The sequence below is a fragment of the Staurois parvus genome, unplaced genomic scaffold (assembly GCF_062004578.1).
Source record: "Staurois parvus isolate SC_StPar_1 unplaced genomic scaffold, SC_StPar_1.0 ptg000267l, whole genome shotgun sequence".
NCBI classification, from domain to species: Eukaryota; Metazoa; Chordata; class Amphibia; order Anura; family Ranidae; genus Staurois; species Staurois parvus.
The window spans coordinates 1,241,900-1,265,418 of NW_028318063.1; the positions used below are offsets into that span (position 1 = coordinate 1,241,900).

At 43.2% G+C, this 23,519-nt stretch overlaps 1 protein-coding gene across 2 annotated transcripts in view; it reads left to right on the forward strand.

Moving 5' to 3' along the window:
* The first annotated feature begins 3,778 nt into the window (after positions 1–3,778).
* The window catches only part of KATNBL1 (katanin regulatory subunit B1 like 1), a 39,514-nt gene continuing 19,773 nt past the window's right edge, over positions 3,779–23,519 (forward strand). The window contains exons 1-5 of one of the 2 annotated variants that reach the window (XM_089681447.1): positions 3,779–3,952; positions 13,888–14,009; positions 15,509–15,549; positions 19,183–19,423; positions 22,678–22,808. In XM_089681447.1, coding sequence (XP_089537573.1) covers positions 13,902–14,009; positions 15,509–15,549; positions 19,183–19,423; positions 22,678–22,808 — 521 coding nt within the window. In that variant the 5' untranslated portion in view covers positions 3,779–3,952; positions 13,888–13,901. The remainder of the gene's footprint in view (positions 3,953–13,887; positions 14,010–15,508; positions 15,550–19,182; positions 19,424–22,677; positions 22,809–23,519) is intronic. The other variant, XM_089681448.1, reaches the window with a different exon arrangement.

Genomic DNA, 23,519 nt, shown 5'->3' on the forward strand with positions numbered 1-23,519 from the left:
CTGACAGGTGTCGGGGCTCATCCTGCTAATGCTGCATTTTTGGGGACACTATACTATTGTGAATATATAGATAGGGAGCGCTGGATCATCTACTCAATAGGGGATACGGGGTAGACCATGGGTAGTTATATTAGTAGAAGATCCATGTGAAAACATCGTCCAAGTCCATCTTTAATGGAAGGCTTATGGGTATGTGGGCTTGTAGGAGGAGGCAGCTGGGTGTAAGAGCTTGTAGATACTCCTATATGCAGGTAGAAAAGAGAGACAGCAGCGCCACTCTAAGTGTAGATGGTATAAAAAGCAGGCAAATTTAATAATAAAATGCACTCACAAGAGTAGATAATATTAGGCATGTCATGAGGAATGGTGGTCCGGTGGAGCAGATCATCTTGTGCGGCACTCTAGGTGTATCCCCGCCACTCCAGTGGTGTCCAGGGCTCGGGGAGTAGCAGAGAGGCGCAGGGAGGCTCACTGGGATGGCGTCACAGCACGGACCAAGTTTCCAAGATGGCACGCGTTCAGAGCATGCGCACACCTTCGTAGGCCTGAGGAGGTTTATTATGTCTGTGAGCATGTTCCTGGCAATCAAAGGGTTAAATGTGATGACTGATGTAGTGGCGGGCAATCTGATGCTATCTGGGATGCTAACTGACACTAACGGTATCTGAAGTCACCGGTGACATACAGTGATCAGTAAAAAATCTATACACTGTACTAGTGACACTGGTGACAGGGCAGTGAAGGGGTTAACTGGGGGGGAAACGGGAGAACAAATGTGACCTATCAGTGCTTTTACTGTAATTGTGCAGTGTTTTTACTCACGTGGATCTGCTTTCTTCTCTCTCTGAGACGGAATGTGCCCAGGAAGAGAAGATTGCATCATTTTCTGTAACTGTGTAAATGTAAACACAGGTACAGGATGATGCATGATAGGCCAGGGATCAATCAGCAGATCCAGGACGAACATCACTGACCTGAATCTGCTGATTGATCGCCTGGGCACCAAATCATGGCACCACCGAGTCGGCGGGCGCATGTGTGCCCCCGACTCGTGATCAAGGCGGGTGCACAAATCAGATATACGTGATTTTGCGTAGAGTCCGCCCTGTAGCAGTATTACTGCTATACGGCGGACCTTAAGTGGTTACAATGGTGTTAAGTCAATTCACTAAAGGAAATAAATAAATACAGTGGGGCAAAAAAGTATTTAGTCAGCCACCAATTGTGCAAGTTCTCCCACTTAAAAAGATGAGAGAGGCCTGTAATTGGCATCATAGGTAGACCTCAACTATGAGAGACAAAATGAGAAAAAAAATCTAGACAATCACATTGGCTGATTTGGAAAGAATTTATTTGCAAATTATGGTGGAAAATAAGTATTTGATCACCTACAAACAAGCAAGATTTCTGGCTCTCACAGACCTGTACCTTCTTCTTTAAGAGGCTCCTCTGTCCTGCACTCATTACCTGTCTCAATGGCACCTGTTTGAACTTGTTATCAGTATAAAAGACACCTGTCCACAACCTCAAACAGTCACACTCCAAACTCCACTATGGTGAAGACCAAAGAGCTGTCGAAGGACACCAGAAACAATATTGTAGGCCTGCACCAGGCTGGGAAGACTGCATCTGCAATAGGCAAGCAGCTTGGTGTGAACAAATCAACTGTGGGAGCAATAATTAGAAAATGGAAGACATACAAGACCACTGATAATCTCCCTCGATCTGGGGCTCCACGCAAGATCTCACCCCGTGGGGTCAAAATGATCACAAGAACGGTGAGCAAAAATCCCAGGACCACACGGGGGGACCTAGTGAATGACCTGCAGAGAGCTGGGACCAACGTAACAAAGGCTACCATCAGTAACACACTACGCCGCCAGGGACTCAGATCCTGCAGTGCCAGACGTGTCCCCCTGCTTAAGCCAGTACATGTCCGGGCCCGTCTGAAGTTTGCTAGAGAGCATTTGGATGATCCAGAAGAGGATTGGGAGAATGCCATATGGTCAGATGAAACCAAAATAGAACTGTTTGGTAGAAACACAACTCGTCGTGTTTGGAGGAGAGAGAATGCTGAGTTGCATCCAAAGACCACCATACCTACTGTGAAGCATGGGGGTGGCAACATCATGCTTTGGGGCTGTTTCTCCGCAAAGGGACCAGGACGACTGATCCATGTACAGGACAGAATGAATGGGGCCATGTATCGTGAGATTTTGAGTGCAAACCTCCTTCCATCAGCAAGGGCATTGAAGATGAAACATGGCTGGGTCTTCCAACATGTCAATGATCCCAAACATACCACCCGAGCAACGAAGGAGTGGCTTCGTAAGAAGCATTTCAAGGTCCTGGAGTGGCCTAGCCAGTCTCCAGATCTCAACCCCATAGAAAACCTTTGGAGGGAGTTGAAAGTCCGTGTTGCCCAGTGACAGCCCCAAAACATCACCGCTCTAGAGCAGATCTGCATGGAGGAATGGGCCAACATACCAGCAACAGTGTGTGCCAACCTTGTGAAGACTTACAGGAAACGTTTGACCTCTGTCATTGCCAACAAAGGATATATAACAACGTATTGAGATGAACTTTTGATATTGACCAAATACTTATTTTCCACCATAATTTTCAAATAAATTCTTTCCAAATCAGCCAATGTGATTTTCTGGATTTTGTTTCTCATTGTGTCTCTCATAGTTGAGGTCTACCTATGATGCCAATTACAGGCCTCTCTCATCTTTTTAAGTTGGAGAATTTGCACAATTGGTGGCTGACTAAATACTTTTTTGCCCCACTGTAGATGCATGAGTTAAATTACTGGTCCAGGGATGAGGTATTTAACCACTTGCTGCCCAACCTATAGTCAAATGACGGCCGGGCAAACACTTCGTCCCTCCGGGAGAGCGTCATTTGACATCCTTCCCGGATCGCGCCATGCGTGTGCCCACAGGGCCACACTGTGGCGAGATCTGTCACCGGCAGTGTACCTCGGAAACGGCCGATGACAGATCTGTGTACCAGCCCCATTCCCAGTACCATGTGACCTGCCTTGACCAATCACAGCAGGTCACATGACAGTTGTATACAATGGATGGCTTCCTTTCATGCCTAGCTGTCTTTGGGGTCCAAAGTCGCATGACAAGTCACACCCCTTGTTTCCCAGTGAGTACCATTCATATCTCTGCGAGTTCAAATTGCAGCAGCTTGAAAGCAGTTCCTGCACTACTTTGGTCAGACTTTCATGCGACTTGAGGGCCATAAACTTCAATGTAAACCCTCGAAAGTCACACCTGAATGTTACACATGCGACTTGTGCAATAATCCTTTGGTCAAAGCCAAAGTCACGGCAGTCGCACTGTAAAGTTGCAATAACAATAGCCTGATTTTGAAGTTGCACAAGTGTGAATGGAGCCTAAAGGAACATTTCATGGACCGAGCCCACAGACTGGGAGATGTTCAGCATCGTTCAGTGGATGGACAACTGCTGGTGACGAACCCTCCAGCTCTGTACTATTTACATTCCATAGAGTGCAGTAAAGGAACAAAACATTGACTCATCCTTACATAAAGAATAAAAGCCATGAACTGCGCTTAGGGCTGACGTCACGAGCTATAAAGGTGTGACACAGCCCGCAGGACGCACAGCAATGCCCACACGTTCCAATGCGGAAGTACAGCACGTTCGCTGACATAACAGCCGTCACGTGAAGGCGTCCTTACGTAATGTTCTCTATTGAAGTCTTACTCCGCCCCCAAAGCGACACCGACCAATCACGACCATGCATGGTAAGCCTGTGATGGACAGCAGTTTGCGCTTTCCCATGAGGCAGCGCGGCGCTGTTTGAATGGCGCAGCTTGTTGTTGGTGAGAGCCGTGAGAAGTGAGCGGTGTGTGTCGGTAGGAGTGTGCTTCCCTTCGGTAGTAGCGGACTGTTATCCAGCGGCGGGGCCATGACCCGGTAAGACAGTGGTGGGAGTGTGTGGGGAGCAGGCGGGGTGTAGTAGGCCGGGGAGGGTAGAGTGTGGTGTCATGGTGGGAGGGGGAGGAGGACTTGTCTGGTCTCCTATATATTGGAGTGCTCAGCTCTCAGGGCTTCTTCCTCATTCTTCACCCTCCCCATTCACTTCTCCTTCCTCGCCTAATTGGATGGTTTTATTTACTTTTTTGGGGTGGTGGGAAGACCTCTATGTGACAGTGATGTGTATGCTTCCTGCAGCCTCCTGAGATGCCCCATCACCCAACCCAGAAGGCTGGGGGCGCTGTACTGCATCATTGGGGGGCGCTGTACTGCATCATTGGGGGGCGCTGTACTGCATCATTGGGGGTGCTATATGTTTTACAGCAACGCTGATAACACATTACATGCACATCACAATGGAACAGATGCAAAAGCCCATAACACCCAAAAAATTCATTACATGCAACTACCCCCCCAATAAATTAAGTACATGCACGTCATGGGGCCAGCTTCAAGAACCCATAATGCCCCCCCCCATAAACTCATTACATGCACATCATCATGGGGCCAGCTGCAAGAACCCGTCACTACCACCTTACCCCCCCCCCCCCCCCCCCCCCCCATAAATCACATGCATATCATCATGGGGCCAGCTTCAAGAACCCATAACACCCTGTCACTCCCCCCCCCCCCCCCCAATAAATTAATTGCATGCACATCATCATTGGGCCAGATGCAAGGGCCCATAACACCCTGTCACTCCCTCCCCACTAATTAGTCACATGCACATCATCATTGGGCCAGCTTCAAGAACCCATAACACCCTGTCACCCCCCCCCCCCAATAAATTAATTGCATGCACATCATCATTGGGCAAGATGCAAGAGCCCATAACACCCCGTCACTCCCTCCCCCCTAATAAATTAATCACATGCATATCATCATGGGGCCAGCTGCAAGAACCCATAACACAACACCCCCCTCCCGATAAATTAATTACATGCACATCATCATGGGGCCGGCTGCAAGAGCCCATTACAACCCCCCACCTGCCTGATTAATTACATGCACGTCTTCATGGGGCCAGCTGCGAAAACCTATAACTGGATCCTCTATCTTCTCCAGGCTCCTCCAATTCGATTGCCTCCCCTATTTTTCAAAAAGATGCATGCTCGGTGGGGCTGGGTCTCCCTGATGATTGGCCTATTACAGGGCAGCTCAACTGACGAGGGTGGTGGATTGGCACTGCCATGCGGAGATGAAACTCTGGGTGGCAATGAAGCTGGAGGACTCTCGGGGCATGGCCATAAGCTGGCCTTGGATCTGGTCAAAACTGCCTTGGGCCCTGATGGACCATGTTACGCTCAGTAGCACTCTGCTGGTGTCCAGGGGGACTTTTCGTAATTCCTCCCTTTCTCCGTTGCCCTCCCCCATGCTTCCTGTTTTGGGTAACCCTGAATTTCCACTGGATGACCCCCAGTTGCAATGCTTGGCTGACTTGGGGCGCGTCCATCTTTTTGATTTCCTGGATCCAGGTATTCACGCCCCCTCTGCTCTTTTGATGGCTGCGGATCCTCCATTGGATTTTTGGAACAGCCTACAACTCCGCCATTTTCTTCGGCAATGGTCCCGATCCCCGGGGATACGTCTCCTTCTTACAGCATTGGAGAGTATCTGTCACAAGAAGGAACCTATCCAACATTGTCTTCCTATTCTCTACTCAGCCTTGATCAGCCCACAGGATGACTTTACACCTACTTTCCTTTCCCACTGGGAAGCTCCACTTTATGGCCGTACAGAGGCCTGCCCTTAAATCAAACCTTTTTGGCAGATAGTGACCAGAGGCATGTTTATTGCGCCTTATGGACCGCCCTATTAAAAAGTGTAAGGCCTCCCTGATGATTCAATTGTTAAACATGGCTAAAGCTTACATTCCCTAGTGTTGGAGTTCTCTGCACCCGCCTACGAGGTCCCTTTGGTTTACTAAAGTCATTGAGCTGCGAGGACATGAAGGACCTCCCAGCTTCTTTTTATGACCGGGGTCAACTTTTTCGAGACACCTGGAGACCGTGGCAATACTTTGTCTATACTTATTCTTCTCTCCAGGTTCCCTCTGGGCTGGTGTGAGGGGGCCCTGTCCTGTCTAGTTGGGAACGGTTTTGCTTGGTTCTCCGTGGCCCCTGGATGAGAGAGCTGACCCGCTCTATTCTGCTGCTCCTTTCTCCGTTGGTCTCTTCCAAATTTTATATTCCTTCATATCGCATTCTGGTTTGTTTGCTTCCCCCATTTCTGTTTTCATTGCCTTGTTCCTCCTTTCCGTTGTTCTTTTTCTTTATTTTCCTCCACTCCCTTTTTCTTTCTTCCCTTTTTCATTTCTTTTTTCCTTTCCTTGCACCCTGTTCTTCCTATTCCGACTCCCCTGTGTATCCATAGTCTCCCTCGTTGGTTTCCCAATCTGCAGGGAGTTCTATATCGGAAATGCTTCTGTCTGCTACCTGAGATCTCTCTGTGGGACCTCCTTTCCCCTTTTCTTGATTTTGGGATGCCCTGGTTTCCCATATGGCCTGTGCAGCTGGTTGCTTGTGATTAGAACTTTGCCTTCTTAGCCACTAAGGGGCCAAACTGTGACCACATAACTGATTTATGTTGTTGCCTCTTGTGGTTTACACCATAATGCTGCTCCTTTATTTGTTATACTTGGCTCATTTATTGTCATATGTTTTGTAGCTTCTGAGTACCTTTTTTATATTGTATGATTTTTGGCTACCCTACCAGAAAAATTTTTAAATAAAGGAATTATAATAAACGATCACATGACGGCAGAAGATTATTATTATTATTATTCAGTATTTATAAAGCGCCAATAGTTCGCTCAGTGCTGTACATTACAATGGGAGACAGAACAATAACAATACAACACAATGTAAAACATGAGGGGATCGAGGGCCCTGCTCTTTCGAGCTTACAATCTAGAAGATAGAGATGTTTGGGAGCCACGCAGAACCTCTTCATCCAGCTGGTGATGTGGCATGACTGATGAGGAGTCCTAATTGACTGAATCGTCTGCCGTCGTGTGAACGTTCAGTAAAGCACTGGACCCTTTTATGGAGTTCCCTGGTGTGCTGGTGATATAGCTCTTGCCTTGAAATCTTTCTGGTCTTCAGCTGGCCATCGCTACAGCACCTACCTACCTACCCACCCACTCACCCTTAAGCCATTTTTAGGGAAGTATGCTTTGGGAATATTGGTTTGTAGCCACATGGGGTTGTACAGGTTTTCCATGCTTCCCTGTGCAGGCAGTCCTATTCATGTCCATTGGGACACCGTGACTGCATGGATATGGCCACTTTGTCCCAATATGACATCTGTGTGGGTGGATGTGACTGAATTCGCACTGTTGGCATTCAGGGCCGTACGCCCACACAGCTATCATATTGGGACACAGCAGATGTGGCACACCCAGTCCCATGCTATCATCTTCTGGCATCCTTCATAGGTTCATGTTTACTCACAAGGGGATGCACAGATGTTCCATGTATCTCTGTCCAGGAAGTCCCATTCATGTCATTTGAGACAGCAGCTGCAAGGACATGGCCACTGTGGCCATATGACATCTGTGTTTGTGCGCGTGACCTAACTTCCACTGTCTGTGTTCAGGGCCATTCATCCGCACTCACACAAGTGTCATATTGGGACACAGCGGTTGTCTTTGCAACAGCTGTGTCCCATGTGAACTCAGGGGGACTGCCTGCATGGGGATACACTAAACACCTGTACATCTCTGCAGGTAAACGTTACCTGTGTGAACGAGGCCAGATAATCATGGCAGCATGAGACTGTGCTGCGGCATATCCCTAGAGAAAAGAGGCATGTCATGGTATGGGGAGGTTGATGTTCCTCTTTAACCACTTGCTGCCCACCCACAGTAAATTTAGTGTGGGTGGCACAGGCAGACTGGATCACATACGTCATCTAGCCTGCTGTAGGTTAAGGACACTCAGTGCGTCGCTCCTGATGACTGTAAAAAAAAAAATGATATAAATTAATTTAAAAAAAAATTGTGACAAAAAAATACAATTTCAAAAAAATTGCCTTTCTTCTTATTAAATACCTCAAAGTGTCTACTTTCCAAAAAGGTGTTAGCTGGGGGGCATTTGTATTGTCCTGGCATTTTAAGGGCCCCAAGAAATGAGATGGGCTGTCAGTACATAATTATATTTTCAAAAATACACACAAATTAATATATACTTATAGGGATTTTGTTTTAACAAAGACATAGCAGAATACATTTTGGCCTAAATTTATGATACATTTTTTTTATTATTAATTGGTAATGTTTTATAACAAAGTAGAACATATATTTTTTTTGTTTTTTAAAAATTTTTGGTCTGTTTCTTTGTATTCTAAAAAACTCAGTGTTGATAAAATATCACAAAATGAAAGCTGAGTGTGGGGAAAAAAATTACGTAAATTTATTTTGGGTACAGTGTTGCATGACTGCACAATTGTCAAAGTAGCGCAGTACTGAATAGCAAAAATGATCTGGTCATGACGGGGGTACAACCTTTCCGGAGGTCAAGTAGTTAAAGGATAAGTTTGCAGGTAAAAAGATGTGTTTATTTTTATTAGGAGACTGTAAAGCAGTGCACTCATGATCAGCAAATTGCGGGTGCAGGTTCAGGCTCTTGCAGACTTGTCTGTTTGCCCGTATGGGCAGAAAGTAAACTGTTACTGAATTGCAGGAGGAATCCATGAACTACGAGTATTCACCAGCGCATCTGCAGTTCATTGAAAACTGCAAGCCATTAGCCACAATGGCTGACTGTACGTGTAGTCTATTTAGTTCACAGGAAAATGAATGACATGGCACTGTGGGTGGATCCCTACATGGCTGCACCGTTTTCAAAAATTCACATTGGGTATAGGGAGACAAATCCCCGCCTTCGCAGAGAGGGGAGCACTGATGGTGGGAGGTGGGTGCAGAAGAGCATGTTAACACCCTAAATATGGTTGTAAAATGCTTCTAAAAGTGAACTCCCAGTAAAAATTTCTAAGTATGGGTGAACATTGCCTAATTGTGCAAGAGGAAGGGGATGGAACTAAGAAATTTATTTTTAACCAGTTCGGCTCCAGAGTAATGTTTTCTTATTTTTTGAATACATGAAAAAATCTTACTTTTTTAGCAATAAAATTGTTTAAACCCCCAGAACATTATATATTTTCTGAAAGCTGAGGCCCTGTAAAATAAAAAGGTGTTGCAAATTTGTATGTCACATGATATTTGCTCAGCTGTGTATTAAACGCAAATGTTCAGAAAAATATATAGTAAAATTAATTTTAGTGCCATTTATAATACCCATTTTTTGGTTAAAATATAAAACATGAGGTTGCATTGAGTAAATAGATACCAAACATGCCAAGTTTTAAAATCGTGCCCTCAGTGATATTGCAACATACTATGGTGCCGAAAAATCACCTTAGGTGACACTTTAAAAGCTTTTACTGCTCATCATTTGAGTTGACTAGGAGCTCTTGTGCTAGAGTTATTCTCGCTCTGACATCTGCGGGGATATGTCACACTTGTGGTGCGACTGTGCTTTACATTTGCGTGCGCATCCTGGACTAGCATTTGTGCATGTGTGGTTATGGCAGGTTTTTTTTTATCTTTATTACATTTTATTTTTTAAAACTTTTTTTTTTTTTTTTTTTTTTTTTTTAATTTACTTTTACTAGATTGTTATTAGAGGGGTAATTTTTATAAGTACAAACTCCCATGTGATAGCATTTTATGGAGACATTAGGGGTCTCATAGACCCAAATGTTTCCCCTGCCTTTCGCATCATCTAACCAAGCACATATTGGTGTTAGATTTGTCCCCTGGCTATAGTGGCCAGTAAATGGTTGATCTGAAACTTGAAGTGATGGAATCATTGTCGCTTCCTTTTTTGCTTTCGTTAACAAAACCCGCACAATCTGATGGCTGATACTGCAGCCATCAGCCTGTGATTAAAGGTTCACTCTTTGGATATACGTAGTACATCCAAAGAGCTGAACTAGTTAAATAGTGAGGGTCTGCTTTGAAGTATGGGAGCTGCTATTACAGGCCTTGATCTGAAATGCTAGATGCCTGGCTGTGTCTGTATTAGTCATAGTCCCAGGACAAGCATGCTGTCAAATCAGTTGCTGATGAACTACTTGAATGACTATTTATCTCTATTGTTGAGTCTTGACCAGTGACTCGGACAGTTTAAAAGTTGGTCCATCAGAATTACCCGGGAATCTGGTTTCCAGAAATATTCCAGGATGGCACATTTTGGAAGGATGAATCTGCCCACCGGACAGGAAACACAACCCCCAGAATAATTTAAAGGATATCTCGTAGCGTCCGTCTGTGAAAAAGGCAAAACAAACAATTCCGATATTAACACAACTTGTAACAGGAAACTGAGCTAATAGATGACAGATTTGCCCACTCACACATAGGCAGCAAAAAGCCCGTGTGTGATTGGAACAGACACCTGTGCATTATTTGGCAGGTGCTAGTACTGAGCACCCAAGTGTTTTCATGTGCAAGGGTAACCTGAAGGAATAAATATATATTTTCCTTTCATTGGGGCTGGCACCTTATTTACTGCGCTTCTGCTGAGTGTTTAACCACTTCAATACCGGGCAATTTTACACCTTCCTGCCCAGGCCAGTTTTCAGCTTTCAGCGCTCTCACACTTTGACAATTGCGCGGTCATACAACATTGTACCCAAACTAAAATTTTATCATTTTCTTCACACAACTAGAGCTTTCTTTTTGTGGTATTTAATAATCGCTGGGGTTTTTATTTTTTGCTAAATTAACAAAAAAGACAGAAAATTTTGAAAAAAAAAGTTTTTCTTTTTCTGTTATAAAAGTTTGCAAATAAATAATTGTTGTTCATAAATTTAGGCCAAGATGTATTCTGCTACATGTCTTTGGTGAAAATAACCCATATTGGGATGTATTATTTAGTCTGTAGGAAAGTTATAGAGTTCACAAACTATGGTATAGATCTGAAAATTGATCAATCCTGAAGTACTGGCGGCCAATCTAATTTCTTGAGGTCCAAGAATGTCAGAACAGTACAGATATCCCCCAAATGACCACTTTTTGCAAAGTAGACAGTCCGACGTACTTCATAGGAGGCATGGCGAGTTTTTTTTTAAGTTGTATTTTTTTTGTCATTTTTCGGAAAATGAAAAAATAAAAAAAATTATTTTCACTTTTTTTTTTTTTTGTTGACATACTGTCACCAGTGCAGTACAGCGTCATCATCTAACTGGCATGGAGGTGATCAGGGACACTGACTGGTGACAGTGTGAAAAAAAAAAAATATTTTATTTATTTTTTTTTTTCATATTTCACTATGTCCAAAGTAGTATAATGTTACCATACTAACATTGTACTACTTTGGGGAAGTGATCAGTATGTATATATGTATGTATGTGTGTGTATATGTATATGTATATGTATATGTATATATATATATATATATATATATATAATATATAATATATAATTATTTTTTTTTTTTACACAATTTGCTTATAGCAAAGAATTACTTTGCTATAAGCAAGCATTTACCTGAATGGCATGTATTCATTCAGGGTTTTTTTTGTTTTTTGTGCTTAGCTTACAATGTGTCTCTCTCCTCCATTCATAGAGGAAAAAAAAAAAAAACAAGGGGTCGGGCTGTACAGTGACTGATCACTGTGATAGCCAATCAGAAGCTATCAGACCGATCATGTGACCTGGAATCGGGCGTCCCAGGTTCCGATCGTTGGAACGGGACCTGGGGCTCTCAGTGACACCCCGGTCTTCGTGCTGGGAGCACGCTGTGCGGCACGCTCCCAGCACAAAGACAGGTATGCAAATATGCGGAAAAAAGCCCAGTTCTGTGAGGCCGCATATTTGTGACATCAGCATCAAGGGGTTAAAAGCCAAAGGATGCAAATACAAGCCCTTAACCTGTGTAGGGCTGCCTGTCCACATCCTCCTAACCTATGATGTTGGGTGCCTGTGCAGCATCTTTAAGTTCCCCTCACCTGCCTCCATGTCTGCTGATAGGAAGCTATGGGTTGGGAAGGTGGAGTTGGCTGCTTATGACATTCTTTCCAGAGTTCAGGTTTGATTTGTACCCCCCAGTGCCTCGTGCAGAGTATCACGCCGTGGTGCTCTGCAGCTTTTCCTTTGTCAGCCAGGGGTGTGTCCACCTCCGTACTGCACCTTTTAATCAAATCAGTTGGACTCCATAAATGCAGCTGGACTCTCCCAGGGCTCAAGCAAACCTCCCCAGAACTCAGTAAATCCAGCAATCCTGTCAGCTTAGGTAAGCATGGATCAGTGCTCAGAAGGATACAAAAACAAAGTATCTAAATAAAACATCGCCAATATCACTTTAAAGGCATTCCAATGCTCTCAGGTAGATGGCCCTAATGTTGGCAATGCACCAGCCTAGGCCACACTCATTTTGCCTTTCATTGTTTTGTTGTCATTGGCCACGAGTAACCATGAAATGTGTAAGTCTGATCATTGGAGGGCAGACAGGCTGTTGTCCCAGCACAGCCATAAAAGTAACCATGCTGGGAAGGGGTGTGCTGTCATGCCTGGCATGGTAATTTGAAACAGGAGAGCAGGGGAACTGACAGGATCAGGGGGTATTTCACACAAAGGAAGCAATGAAAATAGAACAAGATACTTTTTACACATATACATGATAAAACGTGTCAGCAATATGTGGAGCAGCGTGGTAGTTCATTCATTCTTCCTCTCAGTATATCTGCTTTCGGGTAGATCCCATATGATCAAACGGATATACTGACATCTGCAGACCTGCGTGGCACCAGAGATCTGATGATGGCTGGTGCAATGCTTTCCAGGCTCCTGCAGACAAAAATAATAAATGCACATTTTTTTTTACCTGCAAAAAAAGTACACTTATTATTTTTTACTGAAAGGTGAACTTATCCTTTAAGCCAGGCTCTGTGTGTCCATCGACACACTGAGTGCGGTCTGGCCTCGCCACCTGCTCCTTCCTCACAGGATTTATTTGACAACGGCCTCCTTGTTCAGTGAGGAAAAGGAGAGAGCTGCTGCTTTCGGGCGCAGCACTGGATTGAGATAAGGGGGGTGCTGAACACAGAAGGTGTTTTACCTTAAAGGATAGGTTCACGTTTTGTAACATTGTATACCCATATTAGAGCATATTATGTTCAGATGATCCCATCCTTCATTTTGACTGCTAGCTGAGGATCATCATCCCCCACTGGCTGTCAGTCTGAAAAAATCATTCACAGTAGCCTGTGAATGGGAAAACTGCAAGTTCTGTTTGTAGTTTCCAGTGAACTTCCAGGGTGCTGTTGAGCTCCGTTCATTGAACTTCATGTCATTGTGTAACTGCCTGCCCATATTGGAGGTATGGGCAGACAGCTACACACAGTTTGTGGAAGCAATGCTTCAGTCTCCCAACAAATAACTAATGCATCATTTTTTTGCCTGCGAAAACAAATGTGCATTATGTTTTTTAAAGGTGAACTTTACTGCATAGAATGCATTTTAAAGGAAAAAATCCTTCTGCCTTTAGAACAACAATGAGGAGTAAGTGTTATAAAGAAGAGTCTGGGCTGAGTAGCAGCAATGTTTGGGTTTCTAGCAATGCCTTTTTTTTTTTTTTGGGCCTCTTCCAGTAATTAGTAATGCTTATAAAGCTTTCTTGACCTTTTTGAAGAATTTGGCTTGCATGGCAGGCAAAGTACTGTCAGTATATTGTATTTTAAGAGGACCTAGGTGACTGTGCTGTGTAAGATGCAAAACTGTACACTCCAACATTATTTGCATTGGTAAATGACCAGTAAGCCTAATATACATGAGTGTTTTTACATTAAACAACTTTTGTGTGTTATTACAGATTCTCTGTACATTATGGCACCAGGGGCCTGCCATGTTAATAAGCGGGACCTGCTTGACAGTAGAACTGATGATCACTCAAAAAAGAGGGTCTCTCCTTCACCTAAGCAGAACATGAAGGAGGTACAAGTTATTTTATGCTATTTATCAAGAACACTGCAAAATATGTATGATTTATAAACAATGCTGTTGCCCTTTAAATGGCAAAAACCTGATGCTTCCCTGCCAAGAAAGTTTGTCTTTTAGTTACCTGCCACCTACACTGATAATTAGGGTTAAGCTTTCTGCAGACTCTTTAGCATCTTATAAAATTCCATGTGTTTTGATGTTTGGTTTTATTCACTGGTCTTTGCCACAATTGTGTTCTGTTGTGGCGGTGGCTGAAAAAAAAAAAAAAAATCACTTTTATTGTCACAAGGAACTCTTTATGAAGAAATCTGGGGTTTCTTAGGCCCCAGATGTCTCCTCTTGAAAGCATCTGATCACACCACAACTGGTACACTGTGACAGATGGGACATTGGTACACTGACAGATGTTTTTGTGCATTTCTACACTGTGGCAGATGTTGACGGTTGATTAGGGACACTGACAGATGTTGATTTTGCAATGGGACACTATTGCAAATTTTGATAGGATACTGGTAAACTGACAGATTGTGGATTGCTACACTGTGACAGATGTTAGTGTGCACTGTGGACATATTGTGCTTGGTGCACTGGTGTGGGATGGCTGCAATCTGTGTAGCTGAACAACAAAATCGGTTACACAGAAAATCTGGAACAGGCTGCAGCATCCCCCACTCTCAACCCCCTCCCCCCATACTGAGCTCAATGGGGAGCACTTCTACAGAGACACATGTCTCTGTTTACGTTCCATGGATACAGCCATCACGTGATGGGGAGGGTCAATCAGAGAGCCCATATCCCGATCTGTGATGTGCTGTGTTCGAGGGATACAGCCATTGCAGAACCGTGCACAAGTACCCGTTCTGAAAATCTGAGATGCATGCAGTTGAAGTGCAAATGCATTACTCATTATTTCCCCTAAAGTTTGTTTTTTGGTGGGGTGTTTTTTTTTAAGTCTCGCTTTTGGTCACTGAGGCCGCTCATCACATTAAAGGATCACATGGAAGGACCACTTTTGTATCCTTCCACCGCCAAGATACACTCATCCTGTATGACCTCGCATGAAGGTCGGTAATTATTTCAAGCATATTATATATGACATACGCAAAAGGCAGTCTGCTTTTATCTCCAGTTCTTGCTCTGGGGTTTGGGCTTTCAAGCATCCACATAACTGAGCTCCACCAGACCCCTTCACTTCGATATCACAAAGATTTAAACTTCTTCTCCCCAATTTTTTTTTCTTTTTAGCTTACAGGAGGTAACAAGGACATGGCATTTGTGGCAAGGTGAACAGGCATATTCTGTAATTGTTGAAAATGGTCTTTAGCCTGAAAAAAAAAAAAATTTAGCCACCACAGCTAAGGACTGGTTAGTGACAATACAAAAAACTTGTTTGGGTTTAGATAAGATTTAACCTTTTTTTGTAAGGAAGTTGAAATAAACTATTAGGCTTATTTAAATTTCCATCTACATTATATGTTGTTTACATTTTACAGGACCGTCTTTCACAAGGACAAGGAGAGTCTTTGGAAAACAGGTAGGTGTAAAATGGTAACTGCATTTGTTTGATTTAAGAATAGTGATCATATAAAGCCATTTACCATAGCTCCTTTTTAAATCATAATAACAGAAATCGCCCAAATGGCCCTTATCAAAAATTTCCATACCCTGGAATGTTGGTCTTCTTACAGACGCACAAGGTGACACGCACAGGCTAAAATGGCAATTAAAGGTTAATTTCCCATATCTGGGATTTTTTACATTGCAACAAGTGTTCTTGTATAAATAGTGAATTTGTTAGCTCTCACGTGGATGCACTGAGCAGGCTAGATGCTGAGCTGTGGGGAGCAGAAAATAACTCAAAAGACCTGTATAACAAGGTAATGGAGCTTTGGAAAAGGATATAAAGCTATCCAAAGCCTTGAATATGCCAGTCAGTACTGCTCACTCGTGTTAAGAAGCAGAAAGTTTGTGGATCTCTTGATATCAAGCAAAGGTCAGGTAGACCAAGAAAGATTGTAGCCACAACTGCCAAAAGAATTGTTTGGGATACAAGGACAAACCCACAGGTAACCTCAGGAGAAATAGTCATATGTCATAACATCATAGGGTGGAGTCACCTTGTGATTTCATTGGGTGATCCCTCCCCTTTGCTTAGCAGCTGGGGGGAAGCTGCACTGGCATTCGGCAAGTGTCAATCAATGGGAGTGGTTGGAATTTTGGCTGGGGGGGCCATTTGCTCACTCATTCCCTGAACCCCCACCCTTTCCTGCCTGCATTCTCAGTTAAGGGCCTGGTATAATTTTCAGGGGACCCACACGCATTTTTTATTTATTTTGTGAGGTGTTCCCCTTAAAATCCTTACCAGACCGTATGGATTTGAAAGAGGGGGGGGGGGGCCGGCACACTAATTAATAAATATATATATATATATATATATATATATATATATATATATATATATATATATATATAATTTTTTTTATTTTTTTTTGTTCTGTCAGTGGAGAAGATTCATCGTTGCTAGAATTCCTGACAGCCGGGATAAGTTGCAGTAGCAGGACACACATTTAAAACTTCTCGAAATGCACCTAGTAGCCCTGTAGTTGCACCACAAAATCACCTTGAAAATCGGATCACTGCACTATTGTGAACCTAGCCTAAAAAAAAATTACCTTTTTCACTCTGCCACGAAGTATGTCAGCTGTCTCTTCGTTCTCTTGCATATACACTTGGTTGAGCTGTGCCATCCGCACTGCACAGGCATGGTTCACAATCATGAAGCTGATCCAGAACAATCATATGCAGCTAATGATGATGCAAGGAAATGTATACAGGAGGTAGCTGAAAGAGCCCTGAGGAGATCAGCAGCACAGATGCAAAATGATTAAATTGGTGTTCTGTGAAATTGAGGAACTTTTTTTTATCATAATGATACTAGTATTTATTTTTAATAAAAAATTTAATTTAAAAAAAAAAAACCCGTTTACTATACTTACTTGCTCTGTGCAGTGGTTTTGCATAGAGCAGCCCAGATCCTCATCTTCTTGGGTCCCCAGCCAGTGCTCTTTGCCCCTCCCTCTTGTTGTGTGCCCCCATAGCAAGCAGCTTGCTATAGGGGCACCTGAACAGGCATGCTCCCAAGCTGCAGCTCTGCATGTCCATGCATGGACAGCCGTGGCTCGGCCCCACCCGTTCCCTCTCCTTATTGGCACGGACTGTTCCTGACGCTATCATGTCCATAGACCAGCTCTGAATGTGAGGACGACAGGAACAGTCCATCACTGGACGTGGGGGAGCACTGTTTTTTGGAGGATTGGCAGATCGGATAAGATAGCCTTTCTGTGTGTGCCCCTGGACAAAATAAGCAGTTAACCTATGCAGTGCATGGGGGGGGGGGAAATTTCATGCAGTTCTGCTTTTTAAAAGTGATTCTAAAGGTGTGTGTGTGTGTGGGGGGGGGGGGGGGGTTTAAATAATAAACATGTCTATACCTGCTGTGTGCAGTGGTTTTGCACAGAGCAGCCCGGATCCTCCTCTTCTCAGGTTCCCTTTGGCACTCCTGGCCTCTCCCTCCTGTCGGGTACCCCCACAACAAGCAGTTTGCTATGGGGGCACCCACTGCTTCACATATCCATTAACACACAGAGCTGTGGCTTGGCCCCACCCCTTCTCTCTTCTCATTGACTGATTGACAGCAACGGCAGCCAATGGCTGTCAGTCAATGAGGAGGGAGAATACCTGGAATGCTGAGGCTATTGTGCACATCGCAGGATTTTACAAAGTGCTTCAAGGAATGTAATTTAAGAATTCCATTTTTTTTCCTGGGAAACGAAGGACGTTTGATACTAATGTTCCATCTTCCTATGTGTTGTCTAAGGTTAGCTGTGAGGTCGGACTGTGCGCTCCATCCTCCAAGGCAGTCTAACAATGCAGCTAGCAAAGAACTGCTTCGACAGACGGCAGTTTTTTCTGACTCCACGAACATGTCGTTGCCCCCTTCCCCCACATTCAGTGACGTTTATCAGGTGATTGGAAATGAAGAAAAATACCATTTGTCAAAATCGGCCACCTTCTTGCTAGCTGCATTATTGGACAGCGGTGGAGCGAGGAGGGGTTTTCTCTGTGATCTTACAGCTAGCCGTAGAGAGCAATAGGAAGATGGGACAAAGTGCTACCTATACTTTGGCACTCGGCGATTGTTAGGGAAAGCTCACAGGGGAGAGACCGGTGCATAAACAAAACACAGCTCTCTTGTTGTTGTTATTATTAAATTAATGATAATTAAATTATTAAATGGAAATGCTGTTTTGTATCTTTCTGCACAGCAGAGCGATACAAAACAGCATGTCTCCCAAGTAAAATGCGCACAGTTAACCCTTTGATTGCTCCAGATGTTAGCCCCTTTTGCTTTTTGTTAGCACTGATCACTGTGTTAGTATCACTGGGGATGTCGGTGGCAGTTTCCACCTAGTGTCAGAATGCCAGCCGCAGTCCCGCCATAAGTCGCTGGTCGATGCCATTACTAGTATAAAAACATTTTTTGTTTTTAGATTGCAGTATATATAATGCCATTTGTAGACACTATAACTTTCACCTAAACCAATTTATGCATATTGGGCTGCTTTTTTATTTTAAGCAAAGGCATATAGCAGAATACATTTTAGCCTTATCTTTATGAAGAAATTTAGATTACAAAAAAAAATAAAAAAATTTATTGGATGTTTTTTTAGCAAAAAGTAAAAAACATTTTTTTGTTTTCTCAAAATTGTCGGTCTTTCTTTTGGTTTATAGCGCAAAAAATAAATGCAGAGGTGATCAAATACCACTGAAAGAAAGCTCCATTTGTGGGAAAAAAATTACATAAATTTAATTTATGTACAACGTCAGTAAAAGTAATACAGCGCCATTTTGCAAAAAAATGGCCTGGTCAGGAAGGGGGGTGAATACTCTAAAGGGCAAGTGGTTAATAAAATGAAAGTTAGACCTGTTTATAAAATAAGAAGATGCTTTTTACACTGGGGAGGGGGTTTCTATAATTTTGGAGCTGGTGTTTAATGTGAAAATCCAAAAGGTTGAAATGAAGAAGGTGAATGTATAGATCAGGTGTATAGCATTTGTTTCCAATAACCGGGATATAAATCAGCTTGTGTCTTTGTTTTACAAACAGCAATCAGCAGCTTTATAAAGTGGTGGTTTTCAAGAGGAAAGCCTTTAGCCCTGCCTATAGAAGAAAACAGCATCTGAAAGGCTGGGACTGTGAAATGGCAAATAAGGAAAATGAGTTGGCGGGAGGAAACCTGCAGGATAAGCTCCAAAACGACAGACACACCTTTGTATTGAACTCCAGTGACTCAGGCTCTACTCAGACCGAGGGAGCTTCTTCAAAGTATAGCAGCTTCTTCACAGAGGTATTACTTTCTAATCGGCATAAATCGAGCTGTTTTATGTATTGGATTCATTTTTAGCAAGTGTGTCATTTGTGCTGAAGCTAATTAACATTGCTACAAAGCAGCCTGTAATCCCGTAATTTATGAAGGCCTGACCATGTGTTATTGCATTCTTGTGCATTGTTTACTAATTTATTAATGGGTTGTTTTTTTTTCCAATATGCAAGGATTTTATTGTGCAGACCTTTACATTTTACCATACAGTTGCAAGAAAAAGTATGTGAACCCCTTGGGATTACGTGGAGTTTTGCATGAATTGGGCATAAAATGTGCTCTGAACGTCATCTAAGTCACAACAATAGAAGAACACAGTCTGCTGAACATAATACTACACAAACATTAGATGTTGCCATGGTTTAATTGCACATAACATGTAAACATTCACAGTGCAGGGAGGAAAAATATGTGAGGCCCTAGCTTAATGACTTCTCCCAGAGCTAATTGGAGCCAGGAGTGAGCCAACCTTGACTCCAATCTGTGTGATGATATTGGATGTGTTGCTGACAGCTGTCCTGCCCTTAAAAAACACAAACCTGTTTTGGGTTTACTGGTTTCAAGAAGCACTGTCTGATGTGAACCATGCCTGGCAGAAAAGAGCTCTCAGAAGACCTACGATCAAGAATTGCTGACTTGCATGAAGCTGGAAAGGGTTACAAAAGTATCTCCAAAAGCCTTGATGTTCATGTGTCCACGGTAAGACAGACTGTCTACAAATGGAGAAAGTTTAGCACTGTTGCTACTCTCCCTAGGCATGGTCGTCCTGTAAAAATGACTGCAAGAGCACAGCGCAGAGTGCTGCATGAGGTAAAGAAGGATCCCAGAGTGTCAGCTAAAGACCTACAGAAATCTCTGGCACATGCTAACATTTTTGTTGACACATCTACAAAAGGAAAACATTAAACAAGAATGGAGTACATGGGAGGACACCACGGGGGAAGACATTGCTGTCCAAAAAGAATATTGCAGCACGTTTGAAGTTTGCAAAAGAGCACCTGGATGTTCCACAGCACTACTGGCAAAATATACTGTGGACAGATGAAACCAAGATTGAGTTGTTTGGGAAGAACACACAACACTGTGTGGAGAAAAAAAAGGCACAGCACACCAACATCAAAACCTCATCCCCACTGTAAAACATGGCGGAGGGAGCATCATGGTTTGGGGCTGCTTTGCTGCCTCAGGGCCTGGACGGATTGTTGTCATTGATGGGAAAATGAATTCCAGAGTTTATCAAGACATTTTGCAGGAAAACGTATGACCATCTGTCCGCCAACTGAAGCTCCGCAGAGGATGGGTGATGCAACAGGACAATGACCCAAAGCATACAAGTAATTCAACAAAACAATGGCTGCAACAGCACAGAATACACCTTCTAGAGTGGCCCAGTCAGAGTCCTGACCTCAACCCGATTGAAATGCTGTGGCATTTTCGTTGGTACTGGGTTCCGGCTCGGTTGGCCCGGGCTAACCCTGCCTGTAGTGATCGATGTTTTTGGGGTTGTGGTCATCGTGGTGATGTATTGCATATCTGGTGGTCATGCCCGAGACTGTTTCGTTTTTGGTCTCGTGTATTTGGCCTCCTTTTCACTTTGTTCCATCTCTCCATACGCCGGGATGTTCGGTATGCTTTGCTTCATTGCCCCATACCGGGCCTCTTGGCTCACCAGCAGAAGTTGGCTTCCTATCTGTTTTTATCCGCCACTAGAACAATTGCTCAGGCCTGGAGGAGTCCGTTTGTCCCTCTTCAGGGGGTGCGGGATCGTATGACCACTATGATGCTCAACGAACAGATGTCGAGTATCCGCAATGACTCCCAACGTAAATTTTTGAAAATATGGGAGCCGTGGTTGCAATATGCCCTTCCCTCACTCTCCCCGGCTAGTCTGGGGATGTAATGGCGTTCGGTGTTGGCGCTCTTGAATCCCTGCTCTTTGCCCCCCCCCCCCCCCCCCTTTTTTTTTTTTTTTTTTCTTTTTTTTTTCTTTCTTTTCCTTTTTCTCTCTCTCTCTGTTTTTGGTGTGACTAGGACAGCTGCATTTAGTTATAATCAGTTACATTAATGTTTTGTAACTTATGTGCCTTTGATAGCCCCTGCGTGGGCGTACCTTTTGCCCTGTTGGCATTAGAGCATTGTTTTTCCCCTTTTTTTTTTTTATTTGGCATTTTGTTTTATCTGTGCAATTGATAGCCCCTGCGTGGGCGTGTTTTACTGCCTCTGTTTATACTGTTTAAAAAATTTAATAAAAACCATTGAAATAGAAATGCTGTGGCATGACCTTAAGAGAGCGATTCACACCAGACATCCCAAGAATATTGCTACACTGAAACCTTTTTGTGAAGAGGAGTGGTCCAAAATTACTCCAGATCGTTGTGCAGGTCTGATCTGCAACTACAGGAAATGTTTGGTTGAGGTTATTGCTGCCAAAAGGAGGGTCAACCAGTTAAGTCCAAAGGTTCACATACTTTTTCCTCCATGCACTGTGAATGTTTACATGTTATGTGCAATTAAACCATGGCAACATCTAATGTTTGTGTAGTATTATGTTCAGCAGACTGTGTTCTTCAATTGTTGTGACTTAGATGAAGTTCAGAGCACATTTTATGCCCAATTCATGCAAAACTCCACGTAATCCCAAGGGGTTCATATACTTTTTCTTGCAACTGTATGTATGTTATCAGTTGGTGCAGTATTTTGTAAGCGTATGTCCATTCTCAAAGAATAAATAGTTATTTTTTCAAAAGTTCCCCCAGGCAATGTATGTGGGGTGTTTTGTTCTGCCATGGGTGGGGTCTCACACTGCAGGGCATAGAAATGCAGGGACTAAGACTTCAGGAGAACTTTTACACCTCTCCACTCCATTGTAGTGTGAACAGAACAAATGGAAATCAAATGTTTCCTGCAGGCCTTATGGAGACTTGCTAAAGTGCAGAAAAAAAAAGTTCTTCACATAAGTGTTAATGAACCCAGGCTTTGTTTATTTTTTAATTTTTTTTCTTTATGTTAAATGGAAAGATTTGTAGGCTGACCACTAAAGTGAGAAAACGTGCCATTTGAAAGATCTCTTATAGGTATTACGTTTACGAATACCTTGTGTGGGGTTTTTTTTTTGTTTTTTTTTGTTTTTTTCCTTTTTCATTCAATATTGATTACTGCATGAAACTTATGTGAGTTGCTTCTGTACACTATTGTGAATTGTAGTTGTGTAACGATTTCAGATCTTTTTGCAGGTCTCAAAGGATCATGAAATAATGTCCCAGGTCCTCTTTAGCAGGAATCTCAGGCTAAATGTAGCGCTAACATTTTGGAAGAAGCACAGTGTGAATGAACTGGTTGCCTATTTAGTCAGGTATTTAATATTGATTTGCATTGATTTGTTTACTTGTTTGAGCAAGATTTTTAACCCAGTCAGTCTAAATACTTTATTTACTTTTGCAAAATGACAATTTTTGTGACCTCAAAAGTGATATTGATGGAAGGGAGGAGATCTAGAGAGAGATAGATAGATACACACTATATTACCAAAAGTATTAGGAAACCCTAAGACATAATTTCATGCTCCAAACTTTGTGGGAACAGTTTGGGGATGGCCCCTTCGTGTTCCATCATGACTATGCACCAGTGCACAAAGCAAGGTCCATTAAGACATGGATGAGCAAGTTTGGGGTGGAGGAACTTTACTTGAGTCCTGACCTCAACCCAAAAGGACACCTTTGGGATGAATTCATGTGGAGACTGCGAGCCAGGCCTTCTCATCCAACATCAGTGCTTGACCTCACAAATGCGCTTCTGAAAGAATGGTCAAACATTCCCATAGACACACTCCTAAACCTTGTGGGCAGCCTTCTGCGATTTCAGAAAGACATGGATGAGCGAGTTTTGGTTGAAGAACTTAACCTGTTCTGACCTCAACCCAACAGAACACCTTTGCTATGAATTAGAGTGGAGACTGTGAGCCAGGCCTTCTCATCCAACATCAGTGCTTGACCTCACAAATGCGTTTCTGGAAGAATGGTCAAACTTTCCCATAGACACACTCCTAAACCTTGTGGACCGCTTT